At 43.2% G+C, this 24307-nt stretch overlaps 2 protein-coding genes across 5 annotated transcripts; both read left to right on the top strand.

Annotated features, from left to right (window-relative positions):
* Positions 1–2524: 2524 nt before the first annotated feature.
* Positions 2525–17749, top strand: znf576.1 (zinc finger protein 576, tandem duplicate 1). Of its 3 annotated transcripts, none has more exons than XM_011473328.4 (10): positions 2525–2646; positions 3080–3482; positions 10079–10591; positions 10674–13954; positions 14375–14645; positions 15186–15383; positions 15458–15541; positions 15624–15804; positions 15923–16127; positions 16214–17749. In XM_011473328.4, the coding sequence occupies exons 2-10, from the start codon at positions 3110–3112 to the stop codon at positions 17408–17410; spliced, it is 6303 nt and encodes a 2100-aa protein (XP_011471630.1). In that variant the 5' UTR covers positions 2525–2646; positions 3080–3109; the 3' UTR covers positions 17411–17749. The 3 variants fall into 3 exon arrangements, with proteins under 3 accessions (XP_011471630.1, XP_023819860.1, XP_020557509.1); XM_020701850.3 differs by having other exon boundaries at positions 2547–2646; positions 3095–3482; XM_023964092.2 differs by lacking the exon at positions 15458–15541.
* A 2746-nt stretch (positions 17750–20495) lies between these two features.
* Positions 20496–24181, top strand: znf576.2 (zinc finger protein 576, tandem duplicate 2). Of its 2 annotated transcripts, none has more exons than XM_020701859.3 (5): positions 20496–20608; positions 21253–21414; positions 21487–21602; positions 22336–22479; positions 22604–24181. In XM_020701859.3, the coding sequence occupies exons 2-5, from the start codon at positions 21270–21272 to the stop codon at positions 23447–23449; spliced, it is 1251 nt and encodes a 416-aa protein (XP_020557518.1). In that variant the 5' UTR covers positions 20496–20608; positions 21253–21269; the 3' UTR covers positions 23450–24181. The 2 variants fall into 2 exon arrangements, with proteins under 2 accessions (XP_020557518.1, XP_004086695.1); XM_004086647.5 differs by having other exon boundaries at positions 20534–20708.
* Positions 24182–24307: the final 126 nt, after the last annotated feature.

Here is a 24307-nt window from a genome sequence, read left to right as displayed (position 1 = left end):
ACTTCTATGAGATCCTTTCTATGCGAGTTAAAGAACAGGACAACTGCTGTTTGTTCCAGTTATCTGGCAGGATTTTGACCCATCTGTTTGTATCATTGGGTTGGTTGTTTCTTATTTCTGATGACTGCTTTTTCCTGCATGTTGTGTTACAAAAAACTGATTCACCAAATAAAAACACATTTAGAAGAGTCAGTTTGATTGCTTTTTTTTTTTTTTTTCCTCTTTTTTTCTCGTGCAAACCTGTAGTTTTGGTGCAAAAAGTAGGTAAAGTCAGGGCGGTGTTCTCCCAGAGGCTAGATAAAAATAAGCCATTCTGGATTGAGGTAAAATAACCCAACAGATTCTAATGCACACTTTGGTTTTTGTATCTTTTAATTTAAAACAAATTAACTTCAAATGCAATTCAAATGTCTTCAGTTGAGCTTTGGTCCTTGATTGAGAATCTATTTCTAACCATCTTAAGGCAGGTGAAACGTGAGCGTCACAGATAACTGTGTTAATTCACCTTTTAAGACTTTCAAAGTAACAAAGAAGTAGAAAAACGACTAGTTTCCTCCATAAACTTGCCGTTCTGCATCAAGGATGTTTCCATGTCATTAATGGCATAAATGTGGGGTATGAAGCAGTCTTTCAGCTGGTTTTAGTTTTATGCACACACCTGCATGTAATTCTAGAAAAGACATTATCTATCATTTAGATATTGGATTCTATATCGGTGTCATTTGTCATGTAGATTCCATCAAAGTAAGAAGGAAAACAATTCTATTTTTGGTGCAATAAAAAAAATGTCTACTGGCTGCAATAGTGACCCTGTTGACCCTATAGCTACACTATTGAAACATGTAGTTGTAGCGTTAGATACGTTAATTCTTTAAGAGTTCTGTTCCATCACCTGTCAGTCCTGGGGAGGATCCCTCCTTCATGTGGACTCTGTTTTTTTTTTTTTTTATTTTAGGATTTTTTTCCTCCCGCAAAGGAGGGTCTAAGGTAGGGGTGTGTTTGGAGATACGATACGTATCCCGATATTGTACCGGAACACATTTTCTTTCTTTTTTTTTTTAAAGTACCTGAATTTCAATACCTCTTTAATTGTAATAAAATTGTAAAATCTGTTTATTTAAAGATCACAATGTTAAGCACTGCAACTGTATCTCATATATAAGTTGTTTTTACCCAAGCAAATTCAGTGCTTTTATTTTGGTAACTTAAAATATAGAAAGAGAACAGTCAGGTTTGTCTGATTTCCACAACAAAATATATTTCAGTATAAGAAAAAAAATGGAATGAATGTTCTAAAAGTATGATTAAGTAATAAAGTTCTGTTTAATTTCAACATTGCTTAATGTAGCTTCTCCAGAACCTTTGAACGGTTCAGGAGTCTGAATGGTGCTTAAAACATAAAAGGGTAAAAAAACACAAATTCTTTCCAGAAACAACAAAGTGATGATGATGAGGCAGCAGCAGGACAGGATGAAGGAGATGCTTTAATGTGGCTAAGATGCTTTGTTTACATGACAGTCTGCTCTGCAGCTGCAGCCACGCTTTCTCACACGTGGAAGTAAACTAGTAATGGTCATCGCCACGATGTCGGCCTTTTTTCAGAGCGTTGTTCACATCCCTCTGATCCATCAGGTCGCTAAACTAGAATCTATTGCTGGGAGGTTCTGCAGAACTTTGACCCGCTTTGCCTCTTTGACAGCATTTTAGCCGATGCTAAGCGCATTAGCCTATTAGCCGCTGTGCAGCTGCAGTACTTCACTCGTTCTCATCTGAGCCTCTAAAAAGCACCACAATCTGTGTTTTTATTTGATACTGGCAGCAACATGGAACAGAGTTTCTGTTTGGGATCCATCCCAAGTAAAAACTAAGTAGTTCATGACCGCAGTCCTTCGCCTGTTCTGCCGGACTCAGGAGAAGATGATTTTGTTTTTAACCACTGGCAGCTGGAAGGCTCCCTACAAAATACTCTCAGGAAGATATTTATGTTTTATTATTTATGAGCATCCTTCTGCAGATGTTTTTATTTCAATTGAATATTTTTAATTGGTATTTGTGAGGCAGCTGCCTAGGAAGAGTCAAGCAGCTTCCAAAGATGTTTTGCTTCATTTAACTTTTTTTTATGAGGGTTTGAGTTCAAAATTACACATTAAATAAAGCCTGATTGAAAGTGAGTTTTTGCAAAATATAAAGATTTCCTGTGATGGGAAAATACAAATTCTCTTTATAAATAAATGAACAAATATCAACGATGAAAGACCTATTTCTTCTGTGCATTTATTACAGATATTTCTGAATATTTTAGACCTGATTTATGACTTCTGTGGTTTGTTGAAAGGCAAATCACTAATTCTGAACCAAACAAATTAATTAAGGTTTAAAATCAGAACATTTATTTAATATTTTCTTGTCTTTCCTTTTTGACGTTGTTTATTTACCGTTTTTTAAATAATCATTTTTACGACGAATTCTGAGAGAGGTTTTTGAAAAGTTTGTCTCCTAAAAAGACAAATTCTGTCGTTTTATCTTCTAATACTATGACTACAAATCCCAGCGGCTGTTGGGTGTGACGTCACGAGGTCCGCAGCTTGTCTCGTTTGCTTTGTGAGCGGCGGCGCTGGGATGTTTTGGGCGGACTAGTGAGCTCAGGTAAGGCTGCTCCGCATCTTTCTTTTCGCGACGGAGCCGCACGTGCCTCCGTGAACGAGGGCGCGTGCAAACCGGATGACTTTCGGGCACAGCAGGACCAAAATGCAGAGATTTACACCCAGATTTGACATCAGGGAGAGAATTAGGCTAACAGCTACCATTATATCTGCGGTTACAACGTGTGTTTAGAAACCGATAGACTTTTTTTTAGAGTAAATTGTCGTTGTAGTTGGACCTGCGGGAATGGTAAAGTCCGGCAGCTGCCGCGTGCGTGCAAACGGCGAGCTATTGTAATTCAAATGTTGAAAGCTCCACAGTCCCAGCTGTCCCTGCGTGGACAACAAAGATGCTCTTAGCTGCCGAACAGTTGCTGCCTGCTGTTGTATGAAGGAAACTGTATTGTGTGTTGATGGAACTGTGTTTGGATGTGGAGCCTTTGATTTGACAGAAACCCAAGAGAAGCATGCAGAGTCCATCTTTGACCCGGACGGACTCCATCCCTGCCTCCTCATCGGCCTCAGAGCAGCCCGTGGACATGGTGGCTGAGCCGGAGCAGCAGGGACCAGAGGGACAGGCGGGGGACCACCCGGCAGTGGCTCCTGCAGACCCCCAACCACCAGAGACGAGTCAACACACCCAAGGGGGAGCACAGAGCCCTGCAAATGTAGCGGCCATGCCAACAGCAGAGGCTGAAGATGATGCCAAGAGAAGCACTGAGAGCAGCAGTGGAGCGAAGACAAACGTGCAGACCGTCAGGAGATACGTCCCTTCCAAGAAAGCAATGATAGATCCTCTGAAGATGGATATGACCAAATCGCTGGTTGAGCCACTCTCATGTGAGTATTTCTGATGACTCCTTAGGGTTTGACTGACCAATTCCAGGTTTTTAAACTGAATAAATCTGAAAACCTTCTGAAAACTTTTCATTGGAAGGATTGATTTGTTCTCTATGTGCGTTGTCCTACTCAAACTGCCAGAACCTGAACTGAAAAAGACATTTAAAGTCCACCTGAAAATGTTTGGCTTTCAGAAACTTTACATTTCTGCAAAAACATGAAATTATTTTGATTTTTTTTTTTATTGATTTATTTCAAGCATTGTACTCAAAGCAATAAAGCAGGGGTGTCAAACTCATTTTGGTTCGGGGGCCACATTCAACCCGTCTGATCTCAAGTGGGCCGGACCAGTAACATAAAGGCAAAATAACAGCTTTATAATTGTTTTTTTTACCCAATTGGGAAACATGCCTCAACCAACATGGTAGCCTTATCATTTCTTATTACACATTCATTCACAGAGGCCAATGGATCTTAGATAAAATTAATTTCACTTTAAAAAATATTGGTTTATTCAATTTTATACAGACTGAATATTTTAAATCTGACACTGAAGCGATCCTGATAATAAATTCAAGAGGGGCTACAGAAAAAAATGAAACATCTTCCTAAAATGTAAACGTCCAAACGATGACAAAATTACACTAAATTAAACTTGCAAACATTTGTTTGGAGTTTGGAGTTAACCTCCTTTCTCTCCTGAAACTTCACCCGTCCATAGATATCAGGATTGAAATCCTGTGCAGAAACACATTTACTGTCATTCAAATGTGAAAAACACATGAAATGTCAATTATTATTATCATTCATTATTATTAGAATCTTTTCCTGGTTGCTGCCTGAATTTTGTGGCAACACCTGCCTTCTTCCTGACCTTTGATGGAAGCGCCATCAGTGACCAAAATTACTTCATGTGACCAGTTCACTTCAACATCGTCCAGCACAGTAACTAGAGAGCTGACTATGTCATCAGTTGTTGTGTCCAGAAACTCCAGAAACTCCACTGTGACGTCTCTTCAACACCACTAATAAATATGCACAGCTGTACATATCTGTGATGTTGGTGCTTTCATCAATAGTGACAGAAAATACAATAAATGACTGGATTCCTTCAAATGGCTGCCCATGTTTCCTCAGAGATGTTGGATCTGATCGTAATTCTTGACAGACTCAGGTTTAAGGTCGACTGCTTTTTGGGAACAAGACTTCTGCAGAAAATCAGAAAATGGATTTGGATGTTTGCTCCAACTTGTTTGCAATAAGGTAGCTATCTGTCACTGCTCCATCACTGACGTCACGGCTGCAGTAAATCCAGATGGTTATTTATCGGTCCAGCTAATAGTTGCTAAAAAAAAATTCTTAACTGCAAATGGTGAAACTTTTCTTTGTTGAGAGTCTCATAGTGGTGCTAAATGTTATATTCTTGGAGAACCTGTTGATGACATACCAAGCATGCAGGTTTGCATTCAGCTCTGTGAACAAATAAAACGCTTACAGGGCTCCAGACTGCGACCATTTGGTCGCATTTTGCGACCAAAATTTGAGAGTGTGCGACTGAATTTTACATCCAGTCGCACATGTGCGACCAGTAAATTTGCCTCCCCCACCCTCCGTATTTTTTTAGACATTAAACGTGGAAGGGGCACGTCAATGATCAATGAAATAATCAATGAGACGCGAGCGAACACGCACGCAGGCAGACACACACACTCGCGCACATACTCATGAAACGCGAGCACGTACACTCTCGCGTGATGCCCGTCTGTGAGGCGGCCACTGCGTGTGAGAAGAATAGGGAAAGCCACTGTGAGTGGCTAAAATGCGTGTAGGGGGAGGGGCCTAGAGATAATCGAGTGTGCGTAAACATCTGTGGGAAGGAAACGGAGACAAATATCACAACCTGATATGTGCGTCTGAACTATGGGTAAGCGAACTATTGATTCGTTCTTCCGACCTGCGGCTAGTGTACCAGTGCCAGAGTGTACAGCAGGGGTCTCAAACTCGGGTTTGAGATGATATTTTGCGGTCCCCGCCTTAATATGAAAGTTCAATGTTACTGCAGCCCGCCAGTTTTAATGAATGACACTTTTTCATTGTCGTGCGCGGAGCTGACCAACCAATCAGAGTGGGGTATATGACTCTTGGGGGCGTGACAATGACAGGGCTTGAAAGCAGGACACCTGACAGCCCCCTCCCTCCCCGGACCACATTAAGGAGTTCCTTACTTTCCTTTAGAACGTATCTATTCGCTGGTAATTTTCTACATACATGCAGTCCGTGCTAAACTTTTCTCTGGGTCACACAGACCCGGAGGAAGGTTTAGGTTTTGGTTACGGTTACGGCGGCGCATCAAAGGGTTTATGCACGGCCGTTACGGCAGCACATCGCTCCCGCGGGAGTCGGGTCAGCTGAGGAGAATAAATGTCCCACATGTACATGCATGACAGCTAACGGGGCTTGAACTTTAAACACGCTCGAGCAAAAACATTAGTTTTATACTCACTGAAAATACGTGGGGAAAATGCAACGATAGACGTGTTTGAGATGAACCGGCGGCTCGCCTGGATCGTTGGGGAGACCAGGCGGGGGGGGGCTGTGAGATGAAAGCGAATCTGCAGCAAGACTGAAGGAGGACAGGAAATTGGAGTTGTCCTTAACATTCAATTTAGTTTTAATATTCTTCTCCCCCTTAGTATGATCTGTGTTATTATATATTTTATGATTATTTTAATGTTTTGTAATGGATGTAGCCTTTTTTAATGAATTGGTATTTTATGTCACACACTAGGTGATCTGCGCAGCGTTGAGTTCACCTGGGTGATCTCAAACACGCTTGTTGTGCATCTTGGCTGCACCTATTTGGTGTCACAAAGATAAATTTCCATCAGTTTTCTTTATTTGTACTGTCATGACAGCGATGCTGCTGTCAGTTTACCTTCTTGTTGCATCTTCAAAAGTGCAGAATAAAATGTGACACTGAATTTGAAACAGCACATTTTAATTTCTGCATCTATTATTAAATTATTTATTAGTAATACAGTGGAAATTAGTAGATTTGGTTAGCATGTTGATTTTAGGTATGCGCCCCTAAATTTGCTGGTTGTGCCCCTAAAATTTTCAGTTAGGGGCCACTGTGCTCCTAGTGAAAAAAGTTAGTCTGGAGCCCTGGCTTACCATTATCCTGGAAAGCTCAGGACTTCACTTCAACCTTTTTTTTATTTTTGACAACATTTTGGTCATTAGGTTGTCACAAATGATCATCCTTATAGCATTGATGTGGCTCACAAGGAACCAAACTACTGCCTACCCAGACACAGAGCTGTTAGGTTTCGTTTTTGGCACATGCAGAGTTATGTTGTTTCACCTGTTAAGCTTTTCCTTTGCTCCCCCTAGTGGTGGAATTGCGCATTTCGGTTATTTCTTTAAAAAATCATAACTTGCCACAGGAATGGACTAGAAACTTGCTTTCTTTTTTAAACATCCTTATGATTTTTACTCTTCATGTGTGGGCCAGACTAAACCACCTGGCGGGCCGGATACTCGGGCCTTATCCAGCCCTCGGGCCATATTTATGCAACTCATTACAGAAATTATGAAATGCATAGATTAAAAAGACAGAAAATAAAACAAAACAAAAACCTCACTTGAATCACATTTGCTTAATTAAATACAGTGATCATTAACTAAAGTATAAGTAGAGTTTGATTTATTGCTTAAAAAGGAGTGGGAAGAAGCTATCTTATATAATCCCACCCCTACTGAGTTCATTCAATTGATAGTTTTACAGTGTTTTAAATCCAGTTCTGATCAGATAGATTCTCTTGAAAAAAGTCTTCTAACAAAATCCAGTGCCTAGAAATGATTGATGATCTTCAGAAAACATTCATTCATGATTTCTGTAAACAGTAACGGTACCGATATGTAATAATAATTGATTATCATTAGAACACATGATAACATTAAACCTGTAATTATTGCTACACTAATAATTTTAGATTTGATTATGCTTCCATCTACACTTTGAATACTGCAGTATGTTTGGTAGAAGCTTTAAAAAAGCATATTTCTTTGAAACTTTCATTGATAAACATTATCTATACAGTGGGGCAAAAAAGTATTTAATCTTTTGTAAATGATGTTGGATAGGCCTGGGAGAAAAATCCATTGAATGAATTCATTCCAATTTTTTGTTATGGGCGATTTTAAAAATCACTAAATCGAGTTTTTGTGTAATTGTGCATTTTTGGCTCCCCAGAGCTTCCGTAGCGTTAGTTTCACACGGTGGTATGGCAAGAGACAAACAACATCATCATAGCACACACAAAACAGCAAGCGGGTGAAGGCCCGTACACACCGGGACGAATATTCGCCAGCGTTTTTCGCCACGTTTATTTGTGTTCACACCCAGGCGATTTTCGCTGACGATGAGTGGAGTGAACATGCAATTTCCTTCCCTGACATTAGATGGCGCTTAATGTAAAACAGAAATACTCCTGTACACAAGGTGGCGCTGCGCAACTTTACACTTCTCAAAGTCGCTTTTCACTCAGAAGAAGAGAGCAAGTATTTACGCGCTTGTCAGAATCATACAAAGAAAACATGAATATTTCAAGCACCAGTAGCTCCAACTGGTGCTTGGTTCGGGGATATTTTAGAATGTCCGTCATTATTTCTTCGCGGCAGTGTAGACGCTACTTGGCGTATATCTTCTTCGCTGGTATGTGTGCTCAGCAAGGCAGTTTTGTGTTTGAGCGCCCCCAAGTTGTGTTTTACTGTAACTTCAGAAGCTCCAGACACGTGTGCAAAAGCGCCATTCTCATTGGTCGTATAGTTTTTGACACGGTGCGTCAAACCAAAAAAACGAACCCGAGGCATTTTTTAAAAAGTGACGCTTTGACGCGTGGCGTTTTTCGCGTCGGTGTGCACACTCACATTGGTGCCCTTTGTTTAGTCACGAGGCGTTAAACGTCGGCGAAAATCGCCGGCGAAATTCGTCCCGGTGTGAACGGGCCTTGAGAGTGGGAAGTTTGTTCCCAAGAAAGGGATAAACTCATCTGTTGAACTGGTGTGGGTTTACTGCCACAGACGTGGAGGATGGACATTTGGCTAAAGTCCATCGCAGTCAAAGGAGCAGCACCACAATCCTCTTCCAACACCTGGGGAAACCTTTTATTACTGTTCTCCTTCACACGTGACACCAAACATGAACGTGCAGCCCCAACACTTATGCACGCGCTCATTCCTCCTACACGCGCAGCTGCTGACACACACACAGTCATTCTACAACAGCTATATAGTTAGTTCATTAGTTAGATAGTTGTTATTGTTATTTGTTAATAAAGAATACTGCGTTGTCATTATCACTCGTACTGGTATTCATTTGCCGGCGGGGGGTGGGGGGTATTGACCGCAACTCATGCTGCTTCATCAGCGCGGTGATCAAAAATCCCACACCGTCACAGCTCTAGTTTAGATCTTATGGGCACAAAAAAAAAGCGACTTCTCCGGTACCGATAGCAGAACCGTTGAGGTCAGATCTTAAGGATACTGTGGTCTTGAAGAATGTGGCCCATTCCTCCATGCAGATCTCCTCTAGAGCAGTCATGCTTTGGGGCTGTTGCTGAGAAACACAGACTTCCAACTCCCTCCAAAGGTTTTTCTACTTTAGACGGGTCTGCACATGTACTGGCTTTAGCAGAGGGACACGTCTGGCCCTGCAGGGTTTGAGTCCCTGGTGTAGTGTGTTACTGATGGTAGCTTTTGTTACTTTGGTCCCAGCTCTCTGCAGGTCATTCACTATGTCCCCCATGTGGTTCTGGGATCTTTGCTCACCGTTCCTGTGATCATTTTCCCCTAGCATGATGTTCTCATGTGACGACCTGTGATAATGTCCAGCTGGAACCATCATCACTGAATGAGTCAAATGTAGCAGCTCTCAGTTTAAAGCTGAATGGTGGAAAAGTTGAATCCATACTGAATGCCAATATGTTTGTGTTGAAAGTGTCAAACATGTGATTGTGCTGAATTTAAGAGGAATTTCGTATTATAGTTTTATATCATAACACCAGGTTTATAATAAGCCAAATCAAAGCTTTTTCTGCATCATTAGTGGCTTATTGGCAGGTTTTAGAGTAAAGTAGATTTGAGTAAACCCAAATAAAAAACGTGACTAAAACAAACCAAGGTCTGAACCAAATTTTGGGGAAAGTGAATCTCTCTCTCTCTCCTGTGAGAGAACGCTGCCCGTTTTGTGAGGCATTTTGAAGTTTGTGTAGAAAATCTTCTTGTGACTTTCTGTCTGTGAATGAAATTTCTGAGTAACTCAGATGATGACTTTCTTACTTTGAAAAGTTCTTTCAAGACATATTTCAATGAAAGGTCCCAATGAAGATTTAGATTTTATCATTTTGATGACAAACTGGCTTTTTATCAGTCGTTTTCACAGCTGAAAGAAACGTTTTGTGATCATCTAAAGAAACACTTCATGAAGACATTTTAAACTTAAAGAAGTAGCATAATATTCATATTGAATTCCTCTGTTCTCGTTGCTGATCCTTTTTGCCTGCTCACACGTTTCCCCTCCTGTTGTCTTGCAGCCTCTCAGCTCTCTCTGCACTGCGTCGAGTGCCACATCATCTTCAGTGACCACAAGAGCAAAGACCGCCACGTGAAGCTGAAACACCCAGTAGAATATGAAAAGCGCAACCTGAAAAACGCCCTTTTTGCATGTTACGTGTGTGACCGCCATTTTACCAACTCCACGGACCTCATGGCCCACCAGAAGGCCCACACTGAGAAGAAACCCTTCAAGTGTCCCGTGTGCGATCAGGCCTTCAGGAGGTCCTCCGAGCTCACCAGTCATAAAAAAGCTCATTTCGGCCTGTTCGGCTACACCTGCACGGAGTGCGGCAAACCCTGCAAAACGCTGACATTGCTGAAGTATCACCAGCGTACGCACACAGGAGAGAGGCCGTACGTCTGCAAGGAGTGTGGGAAGAGGTTCCCCATGCCGAAAGCTTTGCACAAACACATGATCTCCCACTCTCCAGAGGGAGCTGAAGGAGAAGAAAAAGACGACGCTGCCAAAAAACGAGCAAAGAAAGATGAAGGTAAGAAAAGACTGAACAGAACAACGGACACGTGCAACAGAAAAATAATGTTGTTGTTTTAAAATCTTCTCCTGCATTTTAGGTTCTCCTCCTGTCAAACTCCACTGCTCCATGTGCAAGGCCACTTTCAAGAACTCCAAGACTCGCCAGCGGCACATGAAAATCAAGCACAACGTCCTCCCATCAGGGCAAAGCAAACCTGTTATCACCCCCATTTCGATCTCACAGCCCACGCGGTTGCAGCTAGAGGCCGCTGGACCTCTGCAAAAAGTTGATGCCAACATCGACACAGCGCAAATACGCAAACTTATAGAGTCGCTGGGCACTGTGAAGAAAGTGAACCAAGTGGTTCTGTTGGGTCAGGTGCCGGGTTACGCTCCACCACTGGAATTGCAGGCGGATTCGCAGCCAGCAGGGCCTCTGGATCCCGATCTAAGTCCACCGCAGATCGATTTTGGAGGACTGAAGCCGCCCGAATCCAAGACGACTGGACTGGACACTTCCAATTATCCGTGTGGGTTCATGGACCAAACCATCATTCTGGAACCCATCACTCCTGATGGAGAAACCCCCCCCCTGTCAGAGCTGGCATCCTGTGTAGCAGCAGGCGAAACTGCACAGACTGTGGGAGAGGTGGTTCAGAGGCCCCTGACCAGTGAAATTCTCTTGGATAATATGACCTGCCAGAACGAGGAGAATGACCTTGAACAAACATTCATATTAGAACTCACCCCAGCTTTGACACCAACTGCAGAACTGGAGCACTCCCAGACTGAACCACAGAATATGGCTCCGTCCTCCTCTCTGGTGCTGAACACGGACCAGGAGGCTGCAGATCAAACTGCCAAAAAGTCTGCCCTCAATGGGCAAGACGCCAGCCTGACAGAACCGCCACTTGTCTCCACAGCCCAGCTGGATGGAACATCTCCTTCCTTAGACCCAGAGCACAAAGAACTTCCCTCCAACCCTTTGGATTCACCAGATAAACCCTCACAAGTTGGCCCCAATGAAGGCGATGATGCATGTACGAAGATGACGGGTCAAGACCAGTTGAGTGAGGGCGAATTAAAGACACAGGAACACAATGGAGAGCATTTGTCTGAGAAATCTGGAATGGAAGGTAAGAAGAACCATTCAGAAGTGGAGTCGTCTTCTAAAGCGGCAGTCCCGTCTGACATGCAGTCAAAACATGTTCCTCAGACCTCAGAACTGGCCCTGAATGTCATGTCTGCTCAGGAGCTGGTGAAAGTGCGCAAAAGAAAGCCGGCCAGGACGTTTTTCTTTCCAGGATACATTCAAGATCTGGCCGGGTCCATTTACAAAGACGACTTTCTGATCGACGCCAAACCAGCCAAGCGGCAAAGAACAAAAAAGTCTCATCTTGTTGTGAAATTCAGTCCTCAGAGCAAAGACAAGAAAAATAAGAAAAAAAAGCAGGAACCGCAGCAGCCAAGACCAGAAGATCTGACTAAAGGTAAAGCTCCGGCTAAGAGAACACCTGAGAAAAAGATGTCCTTGTCACCAAAGAAAGGAGCAAAGGGAAAAAAGGATGCTGCAGGGGGGGGCGGAGCATCAGGAGTTGTCACAAAGTCCCCTCCAACCCCAGTTGCACAGGAGAAACAAATCAAAGAAGATGTGGGTAAAAACAAACTAAAAAAAAAAAAAGTAGGGAACGAAGATGCACAAACGAGTGGGCAGAAGGCCGCAGCTTCACCTGTGTTCAAAAAGAAAAAGCAACCAAAGGTTAGACAAGAAGTTTCACCCAAAAGTGCAAAAACTGAAAGAGCTAGGAAAAAAACACCAACCAAAAAAGTCAAAAAGCCAGAAGAACCGAATTTAAACGCAGTACAAGACTCTCTGCTTTTATTAAAAGGCCATAAGCAGCCCCAGCTCAAAGTTTACAAGCTGGACCCTTCCAGGGCGTCGAGTCAGCCTCAGGACGCCTCCGTCTCCAAGAAAAAGGGAGGACGGGCAAAGAAAGCTCTGTCCCTCATGTCTTCCTTGAAGTCTTCTCAACCTCCACCCGATGCTCCGCCCAACAAGCCAAAGGCCACCAGAAAACGCAAAGCCTCGTCGAAAGTGGAAACTGAAGGAGTCATAACCTCTAAGCGAGCCTTGGAGTGCAAAGACTGTGGGGAAAAGTTCAGTGACGTCTCATCGCTTCAGAAGCACAAAACGACCGCACACACCGTAGAGAGTCCAAGTCTCACCTACACCAACGGAAACATATTTGAGGGCGTCTCCAGGTTGGAGTTTTACCCGTCCCCGAAGGTGTATGACGGCGGAGCCGCGGGAAAGAATGCAGCAACAGGGTGGGACACTGAGCCAGAGATGGGAGAGATGACTGTGGAGGACAGGGAGCAGAATGTCTCTTTCCCAGCTCTGATTCCATCCCCATCTCTGCCGGTTTCTCCTCCAAATGTTGACATAAATGCCTTCCAGGGGGCAAGTAGAAGAGACGAGAACAAAGCCTCCCCTTTAGATGTTTGCTCTCGGCCCCGTGACATGACTGCTGGCAAGGATCGCACAGATTTCCTAGAGTCCGCTCAGGCGAAGTCCTCTGAGAGGAGGCCGCTGTTTCCACCAGAATGTGCCTCAAAGAGCCCCAACTCTGAATGTGAAGCCCAGGGAACCACCGAGGAAGACTTCAAGGAAGATCTACTTCTAGAGGTTGACTTGGTTACTGTTGGGGAACAGAATGAGAGAGACAGAAGTTCTCTGGATGAAGACACTTCTACCCAAAAAGATTTAAACACCAGTGATTCTGAAAGTGATAAACACCCCGAGCAGATTTGTGATGGAAGGAGTGAAAATGAGGTAACTTCAAAGACTGTGTTTTGCTCAACCAATCAGGTGAAAGAAGAAGAGGAAGAGATGTTGGTGCAGAGGAGAGGAGAGGACCAGAAGAGCGTTGTGATGAGTAGACGTAGGAGAAGAGGCTCAGAGCCCAGAAGAGGAGATGCCATAAGAAAGACGGGATCTGTTGGAGAGTCTCAGACGGAAACTGAAAGTGAGCAGGATGAATGTCAGGTGGTTTATGAGATACACTCCGTCTTCTCGGACCAGGAGTCTGACACGAAGACCAGCCCTGGATTCAGGACCATGAAAGGCCCTGCTTCTGTTGCGTTCATCCCTTCTGGTCCTTCAGCGTTTGACAAATCCTCTGAAGAGCGTGTAGTGCTGGAGCTGGAGTCTGTAACCACTAGTGTTCAGGAAGTGATGAACGAACACAGGCTGCATGGAGACGGGGAGACGGACAGGGAAGCAGACCAGTCTCCAGGCATCGTGCTGGAGAGGTTCCTGACCTCCAGACAAAGATCTTCTGACAAAGAGGCCTCCTGCAGGGCTGCAGACCAACGAGAGGTGAGAAGGAGCGTCCACTGACAAACCACTCCCACATTCGTAGGATATATCATTTAGCTCAGCTTAAGCCAACAATACTTGCCACTGTGGGAAGTACCTACACATCTGTGTTCAATATCTTCACATTTGAAATCCAAATCCTTTTATTAATAGAGTCCTTTCTAGAAAATCCAGTTTCTTCACACCCTGACTCGTGTCTAGGTGTTGTTTGTAGATTTAGAAATAGCTTTGAGCCCCAGAAGACATTTTGGCTCGTTCGCTATGTAAAAAATCCATTTTCACCTACAGTACTAGGTGTGTGCAAATGTTTTTACTCAAAGCTGCAGAAAGAAGAATTGTCAAAAGAATGTGGTCCTTGCAGTCAGGATTGCTGCAGCCCATCATTATTTAGACATACCTCACCGTTTTTTCTTGTCACAGGGTTTTGATGGTGTTTCTGAGAAAGAAGTACAGTTTGTTGGGAGCCAGGAGATCAAAGTTGAAGAGACCCCGCCGGACCCCACACTGCAGCCCCCTGCCTGTCAAAGCAGGCAGAGGGCCGGTCTCCATCCACAGCATAATCGAGCCATACGGACCGTTCTAGTGAAAGAGGAGAGCGGCCCCCTGCTGAACGCTGCTCTGGACGCCCAAGGCAGCAGACGGATGCAGTGGGCAGTGGAGCCAATCAGCAGCGGGGGGGCCGATGGGCCGTGTAAGTGCTCATCAGCACACACCCAGCTTTTAGGACGTCCTTTGAATACAGTCAAACAAGGAATAAGTATCTGGACATCATGTAGATGTACAGACACACACACAACTTCATATTGTGATTGCTGGTCTGTTGGATTGTGATTTTGTTTTTCTCTGGTTCACAGTGAATTTATGTAAAACTATTTCAAGATTATGTTTCAATGTTATGTAAAACTATTGTATTGTATATGTTAGTCTTTCAAAATTGATACAGTAGTAAAATTTTTAAAAAGTTTGAACGTGTAGATACATTAATTATCTAATAATTGAACCACTTCCTGTTAGAGGTAAGGAACACCATTTCACTAAATATTGATTAGTAATGGAGTTAGTCATGATATATTCACACTGCTTGTTAGGATTTTTGGGTTTCAGACATATTTTATTAATTTAAACATGGACCGGGTCAAATTGACCCAGGAACATCATCTCTGTTCCTCATATATGAACCTAACAGGAGGGTTAAATGGCAGATTCTATCTCCATGTTTTTGTCTGTGCAGTAATTGAGAATGGGCAGAGCCCCAATGAGGCACGCAGGAGTCCAGAGTTCAACACCAAGCAGTGCATCTTCTATCCAGTGAAGGAGGAGGAGCGGGAACTTCTGCTGGCATCTGCTCAGACCAACGCTGACACCTTCAGCCTGGAAGGCTTCGGTGATGGAGCCCCAGCTGAGCATCAACCTGCAGAGTGTGATGCATGTGAGTAGCTCTTTCACTTCCACACGTTTACCTTTGATGAAGAGGATGACTTTGTTCTTCTGCTGTTAAATCAGATGGAGGAAGACTCTCTGCTGCAGGCTACCAGAATGGAAGCCTGCTGTCAGAACCAGAGACTTCAGACTTCACTGACAGTCAAGGTTCTTTCATTTTTCAGCGTGAAAAACAAACAGAACCCTTTTTAATGATCTGGTAACAAGAATGTCATTGGCTCTCTCTTAGCTTTCTCTGACTCGGAGTGGCAGCCGTCAGATGTGCGGGACTTTCTACTCAAGAGTTGTGATGACGACGTGAGCGGCTTCGAACTGCCTGATCCTCAGCGTGACACAGAAGCAGAAGTGATGGCTTACTTCAACAGGAAGCAGTCCAGCAGCTCGCATGAGCCCAATCACACATCCGCGAGGTACAAGGACACTTGGATTTGAAAGTGGAAACAAAAATGGACTCGGTTGTCCTCCAGAAGTGATCCAACAAAGTGAGACCTAAACTTTCACCAACAGTTTCTGTTTTTCATCTTCTAGTTTTTCAACATCGAGTCATCTGCAACCCCAGATGAATGGAACCAGGACCAGAGAGCCCATTGATTACTTTTCCAAATATTTTGGTTGGGATACTTGGGCAGAAACTTCAACTTGCACAAACAAACTCTGCAAAATGTCAGATCCTGTCACGTCTGTAGACGTTGCACGGTTTGTTGGTATCCACATCGCCATGGGAACTTTGAAGGTCTGCACCTTTGCTTGTTTATTTCCCAGAAGTCTTTGTTCCTATTGTTGGATCATCTTCTACCTACATGTGTTGTTTGCTTTCAGTTTCCCAGTCCAAGGCTTTACTGGGAGGACTTGACGAAGGTGCCCCTGATTGCTGACGCCATGCCCCTGACTCGCTTTGTGGAGCTGTCCCGTACGTTACAGCTACCTTCTCCTGCTGAAGAGCAGCCACCTGGTGATGGACAGTCCAGAGATGACGAGGGGAGGGACTTGAACTGTTCACCAACACAGATGGATCCTCTGTGGAAGGTCCAGCCAATCCTGGGCCGCTTCAATGCTGAGTGCCAGTCGTTGAGAAAGGAGGACAACTATGCCGTTGACCAGTATCCACTTCCTCTGACCTGCAAGACTCGCGAAAGTGGGCCGTCTCTGCTCTGCACTGCACTGATTGGACTTGGTGGTTTACTCTTGCATGTGGATCTCAATGTGGATCCCCCAGATAAAGAAGGTGTCGTAGAAAAGATGGCGCCTAAAAGTAGCATGGTGTTTCTTTGCAAACAGGAGCTTTCCACCCCTGCCATGATGGAACGCCTTTTAGATGCTGGGGTTCACGCGGCCGGTAAGGTGGGAGGAGCTCGAGGACAAATCGGAGATGAGTTTGTGAGCTCCGACGGGAAGCTGATGCTCCGCAGATCCCACAGCGGCTTCATACTTTCTACAGCGGGGAACGGTCGGAGGAGCATGGCTTCCCTCACCAGCAGCTTCCAGAAGGCCCAGATGTCGGCTCGCCTCAACAGAGATTTGCTAAACCTGTACTCCACACCTCTCACGGCCACGCCTCCACACAGCTGGCCCCAAGCGGTGCTCTGGTACCTCATCGATTTGGCTTTGGTGAACTCCTGGCTTTTGTACCGAGAAGATCACGGGGCAGCTGCTGGAGCTTTGACTTTCATGGCTTTCAGGCTGGATGTTTCCAAGGCGCTGACCCTCTCCGGCAGCTCAGACACACAGGACTCCATTCCTCCTCAGCCTCCATCAGAGGAAACCCACGGGACAAGCCAAACGCCCAGTCCCATGCTGGTGGAGGACAGCCCCCTGCCCGACGCCGCCACCCGCTACGACGGCGCAGGCCACTGGCCGGAGCAGCTGGCAGAGGGGGAAGGGGGCAGGTGTCGTTTCGGGGACTGTCAGAGGACGTCGCGAGTTTTGTGTCTGAAGTGTTGCGTCTTTCTCTGCATCTCACGAAATCACAACTGCTTTTTGAATTTTCATAACCAGGACAATATAGGCAGAAAATAGTCTTTACTACTGTGTACTTGTAGTTTATTTCACATTGTGTTTTTAGAATGTAATGCTCTACATACACCCTGATTCTGCACATCTTTTTATTGATGCCCTTTTAATCTGTAGAGTCATAACCGTGACCTTATCGTTGACCTTTGTGATGCGACATAACAAGCCCTTTAAGAAACAGTGTTTTTTATAAAAGATGAATGAAAAAAGGGTGACTACAGAGACTATGGAGATGAACTGTGAAGAGAATTGATTTTAGTTTACATTCGACTGTGAGCTGCTTTTTGGATCCCATCCGTTTCACTGTTATTTATTCTGACAATAAAAGACAAATAAAAGCATAAATGATCTGTATTCTTACATCCCAGCTACACTTTTCTACATTGTGACTGATGCATTGTATTGTTTTGAAGTAACACAGGACATGGCATTAAGTAAAATGCTTCACATCAGCTCTTACCTGCTAAATTATAAAATCTGCCTTAGCAGCTGATTTGATGCTTTTGGAAACAAAAGCATCATCTACGTGTAACAGAAATGTTCATAGAATTCAGGGCACGTTTCCAAACTATTAAGGCAAAAGTCAGCCAGTTAAACATTAAGGCCTGTGTTAAACAGCAGCTCTTTTGCAGACATGCGTCGGTTTTCTGATGACATCTTTTTTTCACACATTACAGCACAGTTTTGTGTTGACCTGTTCTGCCTCAGTGTTCTTCATGAATTTTACTGCTTTGTGGTTCTGTGATCAATTCTGACAAAAATCTAAACCAAATGAGGGAAATTGTTTTGACAGTTTCAACACAGTGGGATACTTAAAATTCAATTCCTATTTCTATTTATGTGCAGTTTGAAACGCTGTGTGATCATGAAATAACTTGTTTTACATTTCAGAATGTTAAAAGGAAAAAGTTAGAATGGTATCAAATGTCCTAAAACTGAATTTCAGTAAGGAGAGATCTTAGAAACAGGAGCCATGATGTATTAGTGTTGCAGAAAGATTTACAGAAACAAATAAATCCATGTATTGTTGGCGGTTAGGCCCTGGGCCTTGATGTCTTGTGTGTTTGGGATAAGCTCCGGCATTAGATGAATGAAGCGCAGACCCTGATGGCGGTTTAGGGCCAGACCACAAACCCCCATTCTGGGTAGAGAACGGGAGGAGCAGCGGAAAATCATCTCGAATGGAAAGAATGAAACCTCCATGAATGTAACCCTTGTGCTATCCTAGGCACTTTACCATTGGGAGTTGGGTCATCTAGACCCACTAGACAGTGCTCTGAACCTTTTTTCTTCAATGGTTTGTGATCTTCACTGGTGTCCATGGATTACATGAAATCTTTCCACCTTGGTGAGCTGTTTTGCTGTTGGTTCAGAATCATGCAGTCCCTGGAAGTGAGGCAGACCGTATTGAAATTGCATCAAAGCTTCAGAATACTATATGGATTTTTTAAGACGAATAATATACTTAATATTCTTAAAGAAAACCTTCAACATTAAATTCAGATTAGACGGGTTTAGAAGAGGGAAGAATGGATGGATCAACCTCTACAACATGAGTAAAACCAGGACGTCCGACCACATCAGTCCTGTCCTCAGTCTTTGCTTTCTGTTGCACATAGAATAAACTTTAAAACAACTCGACTTGTGTTTAGGTCCCTCCACGGCTTAACACTAAAGTACAATGCATCTCTGATATTTGGGTCTCACTAAATACTCTTAGAAGGACAGATCTGCTGGTGCTCAGAACCAGGGCTAAATCATTTGTTTAAGTTTTGTGCATCTAAAATCTGGAACAGTTTTTCTGATGTTGGATATGCTTTTAGTAAAAAAATGTCTTGTTCAGGCTGAATGTTATATTGTTTAAATCAGTGTCTGAAAACCTTTAATCTGCACTCTACTCATTTGATCTTATTTTAAAATGAATAATTATACTGGTTTATGTGTAATCATGACTTTTAGAATAATATTAAATAAGAATAGTGCAGATGTGTGTGTAATAGCAGCTGGATGGCTCTGTTGGCTGATGTAGGACTGGGGCATGGCAGACCCGGGTTTGAATCCCAGGGGCCTCGGCGAGCTTCATCCGGTGATTTATGTGTAATCTTTGTCAACATGTTTTAATGTTCTGTTTGTGCTTGGAGGCACTTTGGATCGCTCTGTATGGATTCCGGTGAACAAATGCTTTGCTGTTGGCTTCTCCTTTGGAAAGTTTAAACGTTTCAACCATTTGAGACGGAAAGTTCAAGACTTTTCCCAGATTTAGGAAAAAAAGTTTTAAAATCAAGAAAAGAAAAAGTTTCGATGTCGATGTGTTTTTTGCAAAAAAAACAAAAAACATTACTTTTTAATGCATATTTAAAAACATTTCTTTAAACACATTTTTCTAGTTTTCTTGTGTTTCAACGACTTACATAATTGTTATAAAACCAATTTTTACGAATTGTTAGTTTTAGGACTTTTACAGGCAAAAAAGTAGAAACAACATTTCATTTAAATCTAAAGAAAATTGCCTAATTGTTGAAGGATTGTGTTAAAAATGCCTTGTGTTAGATTCATTGACACAGGTGCTTATTAAACTGTTTGTTCTTTTATTTAAAAATACCTTTTTCTGTTTTTATTTTCTTTTATTAGAAAAAGTAAAATCATGTTTTAACTCAATTTCAAGCAAATTATGTCATTACCTTTGATCAAGCAGTTTTAAGTAAATATTAAAATCATCAACATAATTTTAAAAAGTTCTTTCTGGTCACGTGATAAACACGACATAGAACCACGTTACATAGAATGTTCATGCTACGAAGACTACCTATTTTTCAGTTTTCTTTTACTTTTGTCATTAAAGTGCTTCCGATTTTTACCATTACTTATAACAGTTAACGTGCACGAAAAAATACCCGTTACTTTATGGTAACGATGAGAGAGTTTTTGTCCAGTGCTCTGTTTTTCAGAAAGCATGACCCCCCCCCCCCCCCCCCCCCCAAGAAGAGTAAAACTGCTTCTTAACAAGAACAGTAAAGCCATTCCCGTGTATTATATGACGATTGTAGGTTTTTATGTGAAAATAAAAACATACACTTGACAGAAAGCAGCACAAACCCCCGCCATCTTGACTAGTCCCCCCTCCATCCAGGAAGTTGTCGATCTTTTGGTTCTATGTCTAGGGACAACTCTTTCAGTCTAACTCCCTGAAAGAGCGGTCAGCAGGTAACGGATGCCCACTTCGATTCTATTATTCTGATAGTTTTGCGATCACGGCGAGGACCGCAGCTGTTTTTCGTAGTCAGAAGCTGCGCTTAGCCTCAAGGTGAGTGGATCAAACTTAGTCTGAACAGATGAATGACGAAGCTCCTCTAGAATGGCATCGGTGTTTTTAGCGCTAAACGGTGGGAAGCTAGCTAACGTTAGCCCGCTCAAAAAGCATGCTAGTTGATTTATGGTGTTAGCTGCGGCAGAATAAATGAAAGTCAATCAAATATGAATGCAAAGTAAATGCTTCTACATATTACCATTTTTGTCTGTGTGGTTTACGCGGGAAACTTAATATTTAGCACTTGTTTGTGTAGCGGTGAGCTAGTTAGCTTAGCAGGCGGCCTTCACGTTCTGAGCGAGACCTTGAGCTAAAACTTCAGACTTGTTTTGATGGAGTCGTGGAGCTATCATCGAGTCTCTTGCTTTGTTTTCTGTTGTCAAATATATATTTGTGTAAACTTCTTAGTATTAATTTGAGGGTTTAATGCTGTAATGGTCTATAATGAGGTGTTTGGATCACCGCGACAACAGGCGCTGTTCGTCAAACTGAGTGTCTGACTTTCTTAAATGAAACCAACCCGTTAAGTTTTCATTTTCAGTCGCAGAGCATCGCAGTATGGAGTCTGATATCTTAAACATAGAGGACATCGTGATGGGCCGGGCCGTGCCGGACCCTCCTCCTGAAGCCCCCGCACAGAAGCCCGCACAGCCGTACAGACCCACCGCCTACAACGGACCCCCACCTCCTTCTGTTCAGCCTTGTAAGCGATGCTGCTGCTGTCTGCTTGGCTTTGGGTCACCAACGAGGCCTGAATCTGATCCTTTATTCACAGATCAACATGAAAACCTGCAGTGTTTTCAGTGCTTTATCACGTTCTGCAACGCCAAAGCCAAGGAGAGGCACATGAAGAAGAGCCACCGAGAGGAATACAAGCAGCAGCTGCAGCAGGTACTCACCCCCCCACAGACCCCCCCTCCATCATGTGTCATCTATTGGAAACACGTCCCCAGTGGTCTTTTCATTTAGCTTATGCTGTTTCAGGCATAAAGACATTTTCTGGGACATGGTTTCTGCTGAGCGGCAGGAGTTCATTTGAATTTTGCCTGAGTTGTGGGCGGGGCGATTGTGGTGCCACCCCCTTACCATCATCCATCTGTTTACATGCCCCCCCCCCCCCCCCCACTAGCTTACAGCCCCTCACACCCCCAACCTAACAGAAATGGTGAGCAGTATTGGAGCGATGCAGCCGAACAGTTGAGATCCAGATTCAGCTCAGACCAGACATTTTAATTTAAAATGTTTCCTCTGCTGCTGATGCACTATCAACAAATACTCAGAAATGACATTTGAAGGTTTTATGTTCTACTGAGTGGGTCTTTAAAGTTATTCCTTCCCCCCATTTATATTTAGTTCATATTTTTAAAGTCTTACAATTAAATGCTTTTTTAATTTTTATTTTACGACAGTCTACTTTTTTTAAACTTCCTGTTTTCTTGATTTACTGTGATGTTAAATATTTGGAAATTCGGCTCATACATATTATATACAAGAAGTGTGTTTTTGTTTTAAGTTAAAACATCAAAATATTATGCTACACAAGTTAAAACCACTAAATGTATTGATTTAGCTTCTTGTTTTTCTTTATTGTCTTTTAATTGGCACTCTCTCATGTTTTTCACAGGGAAACACACTGTTTACGTGTTACGTGTGCGACCGCACATTTCAGTCATCAGAGGAACTAACACAACATCAGCCGACGCACAGCAAAGACGACAAGCCCTTTAAATGTGTTCACTGCAAGGAGAGCTTTAAAACCTTCTCTGAGGTGAGAACCTGTCATTTAGGCCAGAGCACATTATCCTGACAGCTCCTGCTTTGTTTTTGTAGAATAGATCTTCGGTTACACTCATTATTCCTGTATTCTTTTTTTATTTATTTCACTTTTTCAGCTCACATCCCATAGAAGACAAGTGTGTCCAGAGAGACAGCTGTGTTGTAAAGATTGCGATGAAACTTTCCGTAGTGCCGGATTGCTGCGAGCTCATCGGTTGACCCAACATCCTCGCCCAGACGTGGAGGCGGCGGAGCTGCCAGAGGATTCCACCAAAACGCATTGCTGTAAGAAATGCGGTCAGGGCTTTGAGGCTGAAGCCGAGCTCCTAGCACACCAGGAGAAGTACCCCGAAGGGCAACAGTGCAATGGCAGTGCTTCCCCAGTCAAGAAACGCGGGAGACCCGCCAAAGTGGAGGATCCGGCCAGCGGCGAAGTGAAAGGGAAGCGAAAAAAGAAGGAGGAGTCTAAAGTGCCAGAGGAGGCGGAGGAGAAGGCCAGCAGTACACCAGAGGCGGCAGCTGCCCCTGCAGAAGAAAAGGGAAAAGCGGGCATAGCAAAACGAGGCCGTCCGCCTAAAGCCGTGCTAAAAACCGAAACGGAAGATAAGAAAAGTTCTGAAGAAGACGGCCAAGCCTCGACGAACGAGAAGAAACCTAAAGGCGACGCCGCTCCTGCCCGTCAGCACCCCTGTCCTGACTGTGAACTCACTTTCCCCGGCTTGGTTCAGCTCCGCGCTCACAAGAAAGAGAAACACGCCCCCCGGAAAGCCCACCCCTGTGAGGAATGTGAGGAGAGCTTCGCTCGGCCTGAACAGCTGGACGCCCACATGTCCCGGGCGCACGCCGTGGGCCGCTTCTCCTGTCCGACCTGCGGAAAGAGCTTCAGCCGTGAGCGCACCTTAAAAGCTCACCAGAAGAGCCACCCAGAGGAAGAAGCTGAAAACCCAAGTACCAAGAGATAATTTAGACGCTGGGATCTGCAGGAAAGGCTTTTTTCTTCCTCCAATCTTTTAGCATCAAGGTGTCTCCCCTCTTTTTCTTTCTTTTAAACTGAAGAGACTCTGTAGTCAAGATGTTTCTGGAGAATCCAGTTTTAGCAGATTGTTGGATTGATCATTGAGTTTTTGTACAGATGCCTCATGAATTGACTAATCAAGTGTTTAAACCCACATTTTGTCATGAATAGATCATTTGTAAAAAAATTAAACAATTTCTTTTTCTTTTTTTTAAATTAGTGTGTGTTGTACTTTGTGGTTGAAACAGAACAGTTCCCCAGAAAAGATGGCTAAAGTCTATTAGATGCTGAGTAGATATGTTTGGATTATTTAGACAGTTTCTTCAAAGAGATGTGTACAGCTTCCTGGTTATGTTTGTTTTTGTTACGTTGCTTCATAAATTAAATAACATAGGAAAACATTTTAAACAATGAAGTAATTCAGAAGTGATTTTGGCTGGTTAGCTTGTGGACAGAAATGATCCATTGAAAATTTGATTTGTTTTTAGGTTCAAAGTGATTCTTGAAAGTTTTTCTCTTCTAAGCTAGTGTTTCACTTGCTATCCTCTTTTATGACCTTAACTCCAGAAGGAAGCGTGTAAAGTCCTTTTTTTCCACTCATCGGGTTGGTTTTTCACTGCAATGTTTGTGAACACTGTAAAAACAGTAATAAATCTTGTTATCATGAGGGACGAAAAAAGCATCGTCACGAATCTTCTCTTCTCGTGAGTCAATGGAAAAAAAATGCAGAAGGTAAAATGTTTATAAACACTGGAAACGGCTTTTTATTTAAGAAAAAAGCTAAACTTATTTTAATATGTAAATA

The sequence above is a fragment of the Oryzias latipes genome, chromosome 16, assembly GCF_053564925.1.
Source record: "Oryzias latipes strain Hd-rR chromosome 16, Olatipes_Hd-rR_3.1".
Classification (NCBI taxonomy): domain Eukaryota; kingdom Metazoa; phylum Chordata; class Actinopteri; order Beloniformes; family Adrianichthyidae; genus Oryzias; species Oryzias latipes.
This window is presented reverse-complemented; position numbering and strand designations above follow the sequence as displayed.

What these genes read in the sequence shown, in the direction of transcription:
- znf576.1 (XM_011473328.4), top strand. Translation starts at nt 3,110, where the DNA reads ATGCAGAGTCCATCTTTGACCCGGACGGACTCCATCCCTGCCTCCTCA. An exon ending in ACCTGCAGAGTGTGATGCAT is followed by an intron (nt 15,384 to 15,457) that starts GTGAGTAGCTCT and finishes CTGTTAAATCAG; the next exon opens with ATGGAGGAAGACTCTCTGCT. An exon ending in TCGCCATGGGAACTTTGAAG is followed by an intron (nt 16,128 to 16,213) that starts GTCTGCACCTTT and finishes GTTTGCTTTCAG; the next exon opens with TTTCCCAGTCCAAGGCTTTA.
- znf576.2 (XM_020701859.3), top strand. Translation starts at nt 21,270, where the DNA reads ATGGAGTCTGATATCTTAAACATAGAGGACATCGTGATGGGCCGGGCC. An exon ending in ACAAGCAGCAGCTGCAGCAG is followed by an intron (nt 21,603 to 22,335) that starts GTACTCACCCCC and finishes TGTTTTTCACAG; the next exon opens with GGAAACACACTGTTTACGTG. An exon ending in GCTTTAAAACCTTCTCTGAG is followed by an intron (nt 22,480 to 22,603) that starts GTGAGAACCTGT and finishes TCACTTTTTCAG; the next exon opens with CTCACATCCCATAGAAGACA.